This window comes from Lissotriton vulgaris, chromosome 4_1 (assembly GCF_964263255.1).
Source record: "Lissotriton vulgaris chromosome 4_1, aLisVul1.2, whole genome shotgun sequence".
NCBI lineage: Eukaryota > Metazoa > Chordata > Amphibia > Caudata > Salamandridae > Lissotriton > Lissotriton vulgaris.
In genome coordinates, this window is record NC_141691.1 from 696,250,078 (window position 1) to 696,265,476 (window position 15,399).

At 43.7% G+C, this 15,399-nt stretch overlaps 1 protein-coding gene across 1 annotated transcript in view; it reads right to left on the minus strand.

Annotated features, from left to right (window-relative positions):
• Positions 1 to 3,141: 3,141 nt before the first annotated feature.
• Positions 3,142 to 15,399, minus strand: part of LOC147722455 (ATP-binding cassette sub-family A member 13-like) — a 237,986-nt gene continuing 225,728 nt past the window's right edge. Inside the window, exon 5 of the mRNA XM_086967311.1 lies at positions 3,142 to 3,308. Coding sequence (XP_086823437.1) covers positions 3,142 to 3,308 — 167 coding nt within the window. The remainder of the gene's footprint in view (positions 3,309 to 15,399) is intronic.

The window sequence follows — 15,399 nt, forward strand, 5'->3', positions numbered from 1 at the left end:
TGTAGCACTCTGTACATTGGGGTACAAACCTGCCTGTCTGGTTATCAAAGAACCCCTTCTTCTTATGGTCAGATTGGGACTGGTTACTGCTACTTCCTCCAGGTTCTTGCACCAGTTCGCCTTGCTACAGTCAAGCAGGTCTCTCACCCCTGCTCTGTCTAGGATTCTGGGATTCACTCTCCCGCTTGCTACTCCTGCCCTTCCTACAACCTTCCTACTATCCTTGCACTGTTGTTCTGTGTGTGTTCTGTTTCAGTATAGCCACTGTTGCTATTAAACTTAGAGAACCTGAGCCAGTTTAGCTTTCTGTTCCTGTGTTGTCTGGAACATTGTTATCTGTTTTATTGCTTAATTTTCCATTTTCTAGTTTGATTTCATTGTGATCTGATTGCTGTATTCTATTTTGTTATGCAGTGGGCCATCCGGCCTCGCTGATCGCTTCTCTATGTTTTTTTCACTGCTCCTGCCTCGCGCCACCCAGCACCCCACCCTCATCCCAAGCCGCACTTCTAGGGTCCCAAAGGCAAGCTCATCTGCATCAGTCCACATCTGGACCAAACCCAGCCCCAGGAACCCTGGCCCTACGTCCACCCACAGATACACTGCCACAGAACTCTGACACCTGGACCCCAGATGCCATTACAACAACTGCTGCATTGCATCTTCTCTATCAATGGTAGGTCCTTTCAACTGCCACAGCTGTCTCTTCTCCTGCAACTCATGATCGCCCACTCCCACGGAAACCAGCGCCGCACCCACCTCGCCAGCCCCTACCATCTCAGAAATACTCCAGTGCCTCCTGCTTAATGCCCGATCAGTATGCAGACATGCCACCAAAATCTGGGACACCATCACCACTATCACCATCACCTTCGATGTAATCTTCAGGACAAACACCTCCCTCTACCTCTCCTCCACCCCCAACATCTCCACTGCAATGCCCACAGGCTACAAGATAACTCACCAACACCGCACCAACAAAAAGAGAGGAGGCCTCGCCGTCATCCACAAAGAAACAATCAGCTGCACCACCATCGAAGATGACACCACACCAATCATAGAACACCTTAACATCCAACTCCACACTGATGGCAGAGGCATCCTGGCCTATAGACTCCCAAGACCATACCATGGCTTCTGTGACACAATCCCCAACTTCATTGCCCCACTAGCTATTGACTCCAAGCACTACATCTTCCTTGGAGACCTCAACTTCCACCTAGATAACCCCAACTACCATGACACCGCCAATCTCCTAGAGCAAATGAGCAACATTGGCCTTCGCTTACTGGTCACTGAACATACACGCTTGACCACGCCATTGCAGTATCCCCAGGCACCAACATCAGGTTTCCCAGATCATCCTTCCACAGCTCAAACGAAGTGACAGTGACACAATCCATGGACATTGTCAACACCTAAAGGGAGTATCACCACAGAGAATCATAGATTCTGCATGGGATGTATCTTTGAGAAAAGAAAAAATTTTCCTTTTGTAAAAATCCCCAGCCTAGTGGTGACATGCTTCATCATTGGGGTCTGAATGTCATCAGGGTGTGCTGCGACACCTGAATTACAGTGGAGCTGGTTATTGTGAGTGATAAGTGCAGAAAAAATGTTAAAAATTGTCCTGGTATGACAAAAACTTTATTCGCAAGCTACTGGACAATGTTAAAAAAGTGATGAGATACTTAGTAGGTGATTATGACCAAGAGTATCTATGTGGGTGGTCTACATGTTTCAACCTTTATGTGGTAGTTTCCAGGTTTTCTTCAGGATCAAGGTGCAAGAAAATGAAAGGTCTACACTCCCTAAAAAGTGTATCCAATCCTAGATTCTTGGCACCAGAATTGCAAAAATCTGCAATCGGTATGTGCTCAAACCTATCTAGGCGAGAAAAAAGGAAAAAGACTCCTGATCGGTGCCTTTAAGACATTGAGGGGCAGAGGGTAGGACTATCTCAGCGATAAACGTATTAGTTTCGCTGAGCTCAAATTGGCCGATTACCTATGTTCCTCCTTGCTCTCCCCACTATCTAGATAAACTTACCTTGATAAACAATCAAGTTGAACAAGATGCGAAACAATGCTGAAGGCCTGTGCAAGCAACCAGTCAGACAATGAGGGCTTCCTTTGCTTGAGCTTCCAGATTTAAACTTGTGAAGCGTTAAGGTGTTTCAGAAAGATGAATTTGAAGATGAGGGAGACCTCGGTTAACAGTTTTTGCAAACACTGGAAAGCTCAGGGTTCGACAAGAATATCCAATGAGGCCCTGCATTTAGGAAAAGTGTGATCCTCGTCAATGTTCCAGGTAAAAGACTATTTTGCCTACCTACTGGGTATGTTCTATAGCTGATTCCTCACTTCACCTAATGGAATAGTTAGTCCTAGCTGTTTTAGCAGATAGTTTCTCGAGGCTCATCCCATTCTTACAGACCTCACAAATATGAATCTTTACAGTACTCTGAAACTCACAAATATGGAGCTTCTGTCTCAGAAAACAAGACCAAGACTCATAAGTAGAGCTTTTTGAGGGACAGATATTCCCATGTGATTTTGTTTCAGGAATATCAGGGCTGATCCCATCCATGTTGAATATAGTTGTTAGAGGTTCCACAGCTGGAGCAAGACTACATAGGTCATCTGAGCACCACTGCTAACTGTGATCCTTACCATTTGCTCCAGGCTTTCTAGCAGGTACCATTCTGCCCGTGCTAAAAGCGCAGGGTGAAACACATCAACGTCGTAAGCTAGGTTTGTACAGGCATGACTTGTGGATCAAAAAGATGTAAACTGCTCTCCTCCAGGAACTTCCCTAATAGTTTCTCTTCTCCTTTCTCTGATTTGCTGACTCCTCAGTCAGTGCCCGGGATGTGGGGTCCTGTCCCAGGACAAGAAGGAGAGTTTCTGTGGGTCCTAAAAGACATACTGACTTATGTGGCTAAAAACCTATGAAATCGCATGAGACTTTAGAGAACACAAGAACACAAACTCAGCAGCCATTTTTGATTCCAGGTACGGTTATTAAAGCCAGGCGATACGTGCTTGCACCACTCTGTAACATCCCCTCAAGAGTGGTGAGCCTTCAGAAGGCCCTCATAGTACCTGCATCTTGTGACTCTGTGAAAGTTGGGCTATGTGATTACTCTTTGCTGAACTCTGTGGGCATTGCACTGGCTCTACGCACTTGCTGAACATTGCTCTGCTTATGTTTGCTGAACACAGCACTATTTGTGTTTAAATGACATTGATTATACTTCATTACATTTATGACTTTGAACTCTGCAGGAGCCCTTCTAAACATGGATCCTAGAAGGGAACACAGAAGAATCTGGTTTGATAATACATCATCTATCAATATGTACACTTAATGATGTTGGGTATGAGCTTTTGGTTTTGTACTGCTGAATGCCTTTTGGTGTTGTGACGCTTGCAACAAAGACCCTGACTAACTGAATGCGCGTGTGCTCCCTTTAACGAAGAAGTCAACAAGGATGTGATATCTTCAAAACAGGAGAAATCAGTGCTTGCTTCTACCAAGCGATTGTGACAGTTAAGGAGGAAGGAGCATGTTGTGTCACCGTAGGGTCCTAGTGCCCAACTGCCTCCCGTCATTGAGAAAGAGCTTAGGCCAGGTGACAGTGAGGTGGGTGATCTTACATTCGCTGATGTACTAACAACATCTTTGTTCCATGGGCGTGCACTGTTTTTTTTGTCTTTTTCTGACATTACCACAAGTATTAATTACATCTCGTGCCAAAGATGAGAAGACTGTACACATTATTTCTTTTTATTTTAGTGATCCTTCACAACTGAGTCTGTCACAGAGCGAGCTCTTTGTAAAATCAGCTGCAGGAGGACAAGGCGTGTGTTTGTAGAAACCAAAAACTGCTGCAACGCTCAAAGACAATACATCTTCTCACAGCTGGCAGAGTCCATGCTTCTAGTGTCACCCATAGCAAGCACAATATAATGATCGAAGGAGTGCTGAAACTTTTCAGATACTCGCCCCAGTCATTGATCTAGCGTCACCCAAGCTGCATGGATGCACAGGGTTTTTGTTCAGAGCATTGAATTCCCCTCCACTTATGTATAATTAGCATCTTCTTGCTCATCTCACTGGGGAGCACTTCCGGGGTACTCTGTATCAACAGTAACAAGTCGGCTGGAGATCGAAGACACGGCTTGCTATTTTGCTTATAGATTAACAACAGAAAAGAAGCACATAATGTATCGAACATGCTCGGTTTACAAGCAAATACGTTCACCCGAGATCTCTAGACCGACCGTGTTATCCTAAAAAGACCCGCTGCTTGATTCCACTAGGGTCGAAACATCTACATACCCTTGCCGTTGTCGTATATACTCGTGTCAAACTATGGGGCATATTATGAAGGCCCTGTGTTAAAATTATCGCCGTTTTATCGGCAGGAAACTGCCGATAAAACAGCGATAATGGGCTTGATAATACACCCTTGTTAATTCCCATAGAAGACCATGTTAACATCAGAAAATGGGTTTCTATGGGATAACAAGGGCGTATTATCAAGCCCATTATCGCCGTTTTATCGGCAGTTTCCTGCCGATAAAACTGCGATAATTTTAACACCGGTCCTAGATAATATGCCCCTATGTTTTTTCGAGTTGGCATTGAAAAAGTGTTGATGTTCGACACCCTAAGTTGTTTGTGTATCTATGTATGTATATAAATATGTGTCACAAACTAAGCACTTTCTGCACCTTGCCCCGTCTGCGCTAGACTATATCATACATTATATTATACTAGCAGCCCGTCCCGACCTTGTCCGGGAGCAATCAGGCTTCCCGGGCCCCCGGCCGCTCCGTCCCCCGCCTGCCCCGACATTGTCCCCCGGATGTCACAAAGGCCCAGTGTTGAGGCGCTCTGCATAAATCTCCATGGCAGATGCTGTAAGTCCCTGTCCCTCGCCTGCCCCGACCACCGCCTGCCCCGACATTGTCGCCCGGAGCCTTTTCTCAGCCGATGTAAATTGTACCCTTCTGTTTTGTTGTAACTCCCCGTCCCCCGCCTTCCTCGACCCCCGCCTGGCCCAACATTGTCCCCCGGAGCCTTACCTCAGCCGATCTAAATTCTATCCTTCTGTTTTGGTGTAAGTCCCCGTCCCCCGCCTGGCCCGACCCCCGCCTGCCCGACATTGTCCCCCAGAGCCTTACCTCAGCCGCCGCTCCTCAGTTCACCGCTCCTTGCCGCTGGTCACCGCTCCTCCCGCTGGTCCGCTGCTCCTCACCTCCTCCCCTGCGCCATGTCCGCTGCTGGTCACGCTCCTCCCCCGCGCCATGTCCGCCGCTCCTCCTCGCGCTCCTAGACGCAGCACCTTCCCGCGCTCCTGACATCAGCACGCAGGTCGCGGCCGGCGCTACTTCAAGGGACAACTTTTTTTATAATGTAAATTTTTTAAATATAACTTTTTTTTAAACTATATATAGCCTATGTCCATCTGCACACCCTGAGGATTATAACGATGTATCGGGTGTGTGGATTGGCGCTGTGGTTCCCGAGTTTACCCGCCTCAAAGCCTCAAAGTTCTTCCTTTATAATAGTAGAATAGATTTGAATAATATATTGCTTTTCGATTTGATCAGTGGTTCAGTGATTCATTGGGTGACAACTGACTTGGGTAAGATCTGTGTAAGATCTGTGGAGGACTTTGAATCACAGGACTAATATATTTGTCCTTCTTAATTAACAAATTCCAAAATAGGGCATTTATGTATTAATAGGTTTGCTCACTTTTGACAATATATTACATCACAGATCCTTGTGAATCTACACATTACAGTTATTCCTATTAGAAATAATTGCTAATAGAATAATATATATTTAGAAAATACCTTACATGCATAAATCGGTCTATGAAAGGTAATTCTTAGGACGCACAGACTAATTTGCATAATAGGTTCATCCCATGCGGGCATTTTGAAAAGTTTAACAAACATTGAAGTTATGAGCTTTGCTTTGTAGTAGCTTGTAGGCGATAAAGAAAATAACCTGATAATTGTTTTAACGTGGACTGTGTGAGCAATATCAAGTTACTGCATAATATTCTCACATTAGCATACATTGGGTGCCTTATTGAGGAAGGTAACACAGTTAAGACTTTATATACTTGGCCTCTCCTTTGCTACAGTCCAATCACAGCCTCCAGAGAGATTGTCAGTCAGTAATAGGGCTGCTGGGCTCCATGAAGAGTGGTGGGTTGGCAGGACAGTGAAGGCTCCTCCACGGTGATGTCCCTCTTCCATTCAGCAAAACCGAACTCCTGCACCACTATCCGGTGGAAAGTACAACTGATGAACACAAAGGCCCGTCTGCAAAGCCAAGGATTCAAGAAATCATGAGGATTCACCTAGACCTCAGGATTTTCCAGTGGCTGCTTGGATAACTTGGGAAAGATAATCCCAAAATATTACTGAGGGACCTCAGCATGCATGGTGATGGGAGCAATGTCCTTGAAATTGTGGTTCCGCAAGTCATAATAGTTTTCACCCTAACCTGTCCCGGCTAGGCAGAGCTTGTCTGTTTTCCTGGTGTGGTGGAACCGGGAAGTTGGACTAGAGGAATGCTGTCAATTCAGAGATAGTGGACCTCATGACTTTCCAACTATCTCCTTCTTTCACACTAGTCTTTGTTGGCACTCGATAATCAGGGATTTGACTAGCCGGTGGTGAAGGTGAAGTTTCTATGATGCGATTGGTAGATTTAACTCCTCCACCTTCACCTTGAAATTGGTTGTTCTCTAATGATACCCTTTATTTTAGCTGATGTCATAAAGTCATTACTCTCTTTTTAATATATTTGTATATAATGACTGAGTAAAAAATGACAATGAAAAACCTTACTACTACCCTTTTATTCACATAATATAGATTAACATTGTGTTTTACAGCAAATCAGCGGTTCTGTTTCACTATAAAAACAGGGGGGGGGGGCTTTTGTTTGTAGCCCCGCCCCTACTACTATTGCAATGCTGTTTGCCTAACATATTTTTTTAGCTAGCCTCATTCCGAGGGATGCTGTGTTCTCTTATTTTCTTCTGATCATTGATATCATCTCACTGATCTGAGCTTTTTGGATAAGAAGAAAAGTCGACATTCACTACTGTAAAATCTCAAATGTGTCTTGTGGCTTCACAATGCTAATTTTGGGGATGCGGTATACAGCTCTCCTTTAGCCACTGTGTGAAAGTTAGGTTTGATGAAGTACTTTAGGATAGGATTTTTGTTTGAGGAAGTAAGCAATTAACTCTAATGATGCCCAGACATCTGCCCGCACCTTGTCCAGTTCCTCAACTCTTACAAAAGACAAAGTTAATAATCTGTTCCCCCTCTAATCCATGTCCTCCGGCCACATTACACCTGGTGTCCGAAAAGATCAGTACTTATTTAGCCCCTCTTTTTAATGAGGTGATTAGCTCTGGGACCTTTCCCCGGTCCTGAAAAAAGGCATACATGTGGCCTATTTTAAAGAATTCCTCCTTGGATCCCACTGAGGTGAAACTTTATCGTACAATATCCTGTCTACCAATACCGTCTACAATCTCCGAAAACTCAGTCAACGTGGAACTAATCCACTAGTTAGATGGCCATAACCTTCTAAATTCCACCCAACTTGGTTTTCGACCTCGCCACTCCACTAAGTTTGCCCTGATCATGGCCACTGAGGAGATTCCTAAACAGTTGGCTGGGGGAAGAGCTGTCCTTGTCCTACTTGACCTATCAGCGGCATTCAACACCGTCAACCATGCGGTGCTAATGTGGCGGCTGAAGACAATAGGTATCAAAGAGACAGCTCTAACCCTACTCTCCTCCTTCACGGCATCCAGGGAGCAGAAGGTCTGTGGGACAATCCTAACTCAGAAAACTTCTGCCTCCTTTGTGGAGTACCACAATGCTCAGCTCTATCACCAACCTTGTTTAACATCTATGTTACCCCTCTGGCCAAACTAATCACAGAACACGGCTATCATACGCGCAGGACACCCAGATAGTTATATCTATCTCACGGAGGGTCGAAGTTACAACTGTAGTGCTTCTGGGGCTGGATGAATTTAAATTTCCTCAAGCTTAACACAGATAAAACAGAGGTCATGGAGTTTGGGAAGGGTCTATCGATATGGAATCAAACGTGGTGGCCAACTGAGGCAGGTAACATCCCCCTTCCATCTACTAAGGCAAGAAACCTGGGAGTAATGTTTGACAGCGAGTTAAACTTTGCAGGAGAAATCAATCACCTAACTTCCTCATGCTACGTTTTATTGAAGATTCTGCGCAAGATCTTGCCTTTTATTTCTTGGGACTTCAGGAAAATGGTAATAGGAGCTTTTCTCCTCTTAAATATTGACTACGGCAATGCATTATTTTTGGAAATCGACACGTATCAGACGGCCAAACTGCAGTCATTACAGTACGGCGCAGTACGAATACTACTCAATATCACTAAATATCACTCCATTTTTTACTAGCATTAGGCAGCTGCATTGGCTCCCGATCCAACAATGTGTGGAATTTAAAGCTCTATGTCTGGTACACAAGGCGTTGTATGGTGGGGGAGCCTTGGACATGCAGAAACTATTTCTCTGGTATTTCCCGCAACGGAATCTAAGGGCTAGTTCAGGTTCCCAAAATTCAAAAAGCCAGATGGGGAGGGAAAAGCCTACCCCACCGGGCAGCCAAACTATGGAACAAGCTGCTGATTACTAATATTAGGCTACAGCCTAACAGACTTCACTTTAGGGAAATGGTCAAGCCCTGGCTATTGCCCCCTAAATAGGCTCTGTTACTGAGCCTGGCTAATTAAGACATGTCACCCCTAGCACCAAGACACCTCAGCATTTGTGCACTTTATAAACATGATACTTACTTACTTACCATTTTGCCACTGGTACTTCTAGCTCGCCATTGTGTTCCCTATGTGCATGCGGAAAGGAGTTTGAGGATTGATAAATTAATTAATTTATCTGATAACATCTATACTACTATTATAAAGAGAGAACTCAACCCTTTTGGCAAGGTAAACTCAGGAACCACAGCGCCAATCCAAACACCCGATACATCGTTTTAATTGGCAGGGTCTGTAGATGGACATAGGCTATATAAAATAAAAAAATATATGTTATTTAAAATATTTACTTTAAAAAAAAAAGTAGTCCCTTGGAAGTAGCGCCGGCCGGCCGCGACGTGCGTGCTGACATCAGGAGCCAGGGAGCTGCTGCTGCTGCTTCCTCCTCTTTCTCCTCTCGCCCTGGCCGGGCCACGCTCCCCCGCCTCCCTCTGGACAGGGCTCCGGCTCCTCACACTTCCATTTCAGGGCTGAGGCCGGCGGTGACAAGTTCCTCAGCCAGAGCCTCCCTCACACGCATACACTTCCCCACACACCGTGTCTCCAGCGATGGTCACTGCGTCTGTCTCTGCTCTCACACAGTGCTCCGCTGTCCCACGGAGGCGCTGTGTCTCTGATCACCGGTTGAGTCTTCCTTATGCAGGCAGCGCATCTCTGTCTGGAGCGCACCGAAACGTTAGGAGGAAACCGGGAGAATGCAGTGGTGCTGTAAAGACTGAATAAAGCAAACCTTCACCTGTATTGGGCCTCTGTTTGTTGTTATAAATATAATGGGCTGCTCCATGCTCATTTTTTAGAGGCTGCCCTGAAGGGTCGGGGGCTCCGGTAACTGGAGATGCTGTGTGTCGTAATTTACGAGGAGCATGACCCAAGAACACACCCAGCCTACTTAGGAGATGCCAAAGGGTGAAATCAACTGCGTGCGTTTGGAAGGAATTAAAAAATGGATTATTTCATTCTTTGATCGTGCTGGTGAAATGGAGTTTTAAACAGACTTTTAAAAAAAAACGAAGCAATGTGCTACGAGGAATACTCACCTGGCTGCCCCGAATGTACTATTCCACACCAACAACAGTGCACCACTTCAAAGGTATGAACTTAAAGGGTCGATATTTACTAAAATTAGAACTTTCTGTTTGCATATTAACAACATGAGTGGTGCACTTTGGGAGTTGTAATATTTACATGCAGCCACGTGACTCTACAAACTTTAAAAGCACCACAGGAGCACAATGGGGCCTTGAACGTCATGTCTCCCACCTGTGAGCAAGGCCAGGAGGCCGAAACGTTAGGAGGAAGCCGGGAGAATGCAGTGGTGCTGTAAAGACTGAATAAAGCAGGAGCGGTGAGCGGAGGATGAGGTAGGTGAAATACAAAAGCTACCGGCGCGCAGGAGCGGTGAGCGTAGGTGAAATACAGGCGGGGAGGAGCGGTGAGCATAGGTGAAATACAGGCGGGGAGGAGCGGTGAGCATAGGTGAAATACAGGTGGGAGGAGCGGTGAGCATAGGTGAAATACAGGCGAGGAGGAGCGGTGAGCGTAGGTAAAATACAGGCGGGGAGGAGCGGTGAGCGTAGGTGAAATACAGGCAGGGAGGAGCGGTGAGCGTAGGTGAAATACAGGCGGGGAGGAGCGGTGAGCTTAGGTGAAATACAGGCGGGGAGGAGCGGTGAGCATTAAATGAAGCAAGAGAGGTAGCAAACGGTGCATTACAAAAGTGAGTGCATTGCAAAAGTGAGAATTGTGAGCCAACAAATACAAGAGGTAGCAAATGACGTGTGCAGGTTACAAAAGCGTACAAAGGAAACATAGAGGTATAATACTGCAATATATGGAGGAAGGCTCCGGGGGACCCACGGACAACGTTGGGGCGGGCGGGGGCCCTGAAGCCTGTTTGCTCCTGGACAACGTCGGGACGGGCTGCTAGTCTCTAATAAATTGAAGCATGATAATCTGCCTGCTCTGCATTGTAAAACAGTGAAGTGAGGGTAATATCTAGGCTATTTGCCCAGTGGTATAAGCCAGTTGGCAAGAAAACATCAAATGATGCCCAAGATATGGTCTTCTCCTTGGAAATAATCGACAGATGTGGAGCAATGAGGGATTACAGATTAAATAGATTAAAGAAGAAACCAGTAAAAGAGTGGAACTTCTGGAACCTATCTTGTTCGTTGGAGTTCGTCACTGTGCTTCTCTATCCAGTGGGACTTATTCCTTGAAGGTCTCTCTAGCTAGTTTATAGCCACCCCATTCTGTAAACTAAAAGATCTACTTAAATTCCCTCATTACACATGTCATTCGTCAATTACCTACAGCAAATATGTTGACCTGAAGCCCTGATCATATCAATGTCTCTTGCAATCCATCACATAAATAAATCATTGTAACAACCATTTAGGACAATCACTGTCCATCTGCTAAACTTTACCTTTACAAAGATCTTTGTTTTTGGACTCGAAGTTCATCATGGCATCCTAAATATTCTTTCAACAACATTTCGTCTTCTGGAAAACCATCTATTTGCCAGTTCAATTTCTCTTCAATCATTTATTCTATGTTACTTAGAGGTATACCACATTCTCAAGAAGACTTTGAGAGCGATTTGGACCAAAATGTGTTCATTGTTGAAACCACCCTTCATGCCTTGAGACATGTCTGTCACTTCCCATTCGTCTTATTCACTGCGCAAATGTAACTTTATTGCTCCCATTTTGAGTCCAGCTCCTTATCTTGACAAGTATACCTCTCTTTTGCGATTGTAAGCTACTCAGACTGACTATGTGTCACCCCATACACCAGACAATATAACTTTCTGAAGAAGTGAAAACAGGGTTGCGACCTAGCTCCATATCTTCAGGAACCCATGTTTCCAGCTCTGAGACTTTTTTCTTTCTATCATTATCATCAGGTGTGCCAGAGCAATTGGTTCAGTGGCAGCACACCATGGCTCCAATTCGCATAAATAGTACATTTATCATTCTTCTATTGCACTTATATGTATCCAGAATGTACAACTGTTTGTAAATGTCCATTTGTAATGTATAATTAATGGCTTGCATTCAACAGTAATGTGTACTTGATTTATTAAATATACAAAGGGTTCTACTTACTGTTGTGCGAAGTGAACCATTGGATGACCCTGGAAGAGACAGATATTAACACAGATTATTTTCAATTTTGCTACTATTATCTCATTTTAAAACTGTCACCCGTGTTATAAACATTAAACAAATGCAATAAGAATGTGTGGAAAGAAGTGGAAAGACAATGCAACAATCATGAAATCTCTTACACCAGTACAAGTAGTTTTGTGCAAGTGACATATTCATCATTGCACATCAATGGATAAAAACATACTGGCGGCTGGTGAAATGTGGAAGTGGTGGGAGCAAACTGTGAATGTGCTCTGGTGACGTTTCCAAGGTCAGTTTGAGAGTCACAGTGTTCCTCCAAGAATAATGTAAAAAACGTAGGTAAAAGGTGCATTTTCCAGCACAATTTATTTAATAAATGGAACAAAAGCCAAAGTGTAATCAGTTATTTTCAAATGAAACTTACAAGTCAAGTGGCCTTAACTCCCCAGATTTGCAGACTCAATACAAAAAGGCTAGGTGTTGGTCTAGCCACTAGGAAACATTTAGTTAATTGAGACCTCTTTCCTCAATGCTCATGCATCTCTGGCTGACAGGCTGGGACATTGAGAATGATGGGAGTTGGTAAGATATGGAGTGAGAAAACTGCCAGTGTTCACACTTTTACTTGTTCGTTCAATTCAATGGGGCCAGAAATCAGACTTAAGAGGTAAGAAGGTAATACATAATTATTGCTGTGCATACTTTTACTTTTCCCATTCAATTCAAGAATGTCAGAAAAATGACATGACTGATTAGGAGTGGGATAGAGATTTATTACAACTGTGCAAGCCATTGTTTGTCCAGCATTCATAATTCTAACTTGTGTGGACTTTATTACATCCCTGTAAATAACAGGTATGATAAAGTCTTTACTCTATATTAACTTTCAGCAGGTCAAACCTAGCAGATTTTAACAGGGCAATTGGGTACAATTAATTAACTATTGTTCGCGACCCACCATACACAGTGTTGTCATCAATGATGTTATTTCAGGTGATAAAGTGATATTCTCATGGAAATCATAGAAGATGTTGTAAGTGATTGATATCTAAGGATTTTAGCAGTGCATGGTGAGGGCACGATTCATAGTTACTTTAGGGCACAAGTTATAGTTACTTGAGATAGCTATATCTGCTAAATTTCATTGGTTTTATTCATTTAAAAAAGTATGTATACCTGACATTTTCACCTGACTATAATGCCTCTTTAACCTTTGGTTTTATCATTGAATTTCTAAGGTTTTTTTGAAATGTAACATATAATTACAATACCTAACAATAACATCACTTCAACCTTTGTTTCTTTCATTTTCCCATACCTATAAATCTCTACCCTGCAGCGAAGGATTTGGTAACCAGTCCCCGTTGGGTACCCACTCCCACCCTGTGCACAGGCAAAGGCCAGTACATAGCCTCTAGCCAGATATTACTAACTTTTTCTGAGGGTTAAACCTTTTATGCACAACCTGAGACTGCTAATTTGTCAAAAATTACTCAATGGATTTGCAGCAAATAACAAAAAAGCATGCTTTTTTAGTAATGTTCTAACTTTTTGCCAAATCTGATGTAATTCCATTCAGCCATATTTTTCGGAGAGCAAGGTTTCCTGGGCAATTAATATGGGAACTCACACTTTTGGGAACCAACCGTCTTTGTTTAGTCCTCGACTGATTGGTGCAAAACTTTCCATGAAACAGCCAAAGTGGATATCTGAAAGGTTTTGTACAGTTTCATCAAACAGTGGCAACATTATTAGAAAAACAAAAAATAGAAACTTTGAAGTAACTTTGCAGAAGGGCTACCAGGCTGTTAGACTATGCCACCCACCAAGGATTAATTAAAAAGGGAGAAACATAAAGACAAATATTGGAATGTTGGCGCAGAGAGCTTATCTCATCCATTATAAGCCCAGAGCTACTTTGCTGTCTTCAACAGAGCACTCATTTCATTGTTCTAATTTTGCTTTTGGAGGCATCTGTGATGGTTGAGAAAACTTTCTTCTTTTATTACAAAGTCAACCAGGCAGAGACCCACAGAGCAGTTGGAGGTTTGGGTTTCTTGGCCAGCTGTCTTTCTCCAATATGAGTCACAGGAGGAGAAGACCGAATGGATGAGGGGATGGAAATAGGATTTAATCAGTGTTGATAGTGAGAGCTTTGCAGATATTAGTGATTTTAGCATCAAAGAAGTCAATCAACGCTTTCCAGAGTTGCTAGGATGTGCTGGGTGAGTTTCTCAACACCCCACTGGAAAGGCGGGATTTTTACTCTAGAATCAGAATAGCATTTTCTAGAATCCCGTCACACGTCGACTAGACCTTTTTACCTGTCATAGAGTGTAGAAGGCAATCTATCTTAACAGTACAATGTCAACCTGAACAGTCCCCATTGCTTTTCCCAAAGAACCACTGACTAAAGATCGAGTTTAAAGGTTTATTACAAAGCCAAAAACAGCTGAATATGTAAACACCTCAGCAAAAGATTCAGCAGGTAAACAGGCACTAATACGAACATAATTTTACGGAAAAGTCTTAATCGACTTAGAAGCAATACAAGAATCAATTCTAAAATCATCAGGCTAACAAGAATTGCTATAATCTGGGTTTTAGTAGGCATCAGAAAAGAAAGGAATCAATTCAGATTAATCTGTACCTACACTATACTAAGTGACATCCCTACTTAACGAAGTTCCCTCCTATCAAAGGTGTCAGCCGTGGTGACTTCCAAAGAAGTACACTCACTTTATTCGGACTTAGCCTAAGAACCCCTCTCGCATTGCAAAGCTCTCTGCCTGACCAACATCTTCCTTCGCCCTCATGCGCATGTGCTCTGCCTCTCCTTCGGGGTGCTGTCCCTAATACAAAACCCCACAATATGGACGACACGCCCTAAGGTACGCCCCTCTCAAAAGTATTAATTTTCAGTCATTTCCATTACGACATCTTCATCCTTGTCTGTTGAAAAACGTCCTTGGGTCTCAGCGCTCTCTTCTCTTGAAGTTGCTTCCCTAAATTCCGCAGTCACTCCTCCATGTCTGGGACTACCATCCTAACACTCATGCACAATGGGCCCTTCTTCTACAATCTCTAGTTAACCTTGCACCTGCAAAGGAACGCACATAAATCGATTCACAGTTCCATGCTACTTGCAATTAATTTTCTAAAGCAACCTTCTAGAGAAGACATTTCCATGATTTAATGTCAAGTGAAACATTCCCAGTTCAGCCTACACAGTCTTTCTCCCCACCTGGGCCTCTGCACGTTTCTGGGTATCACATCCTAACATGAGCAATACATTTTCGTTCATTAGGCCTTCATCATTATAGCAAGAATACATTTTCCAAACACATTTTCTATCTTAAGCCCTTCTATCTCGTTACATGAATACAAT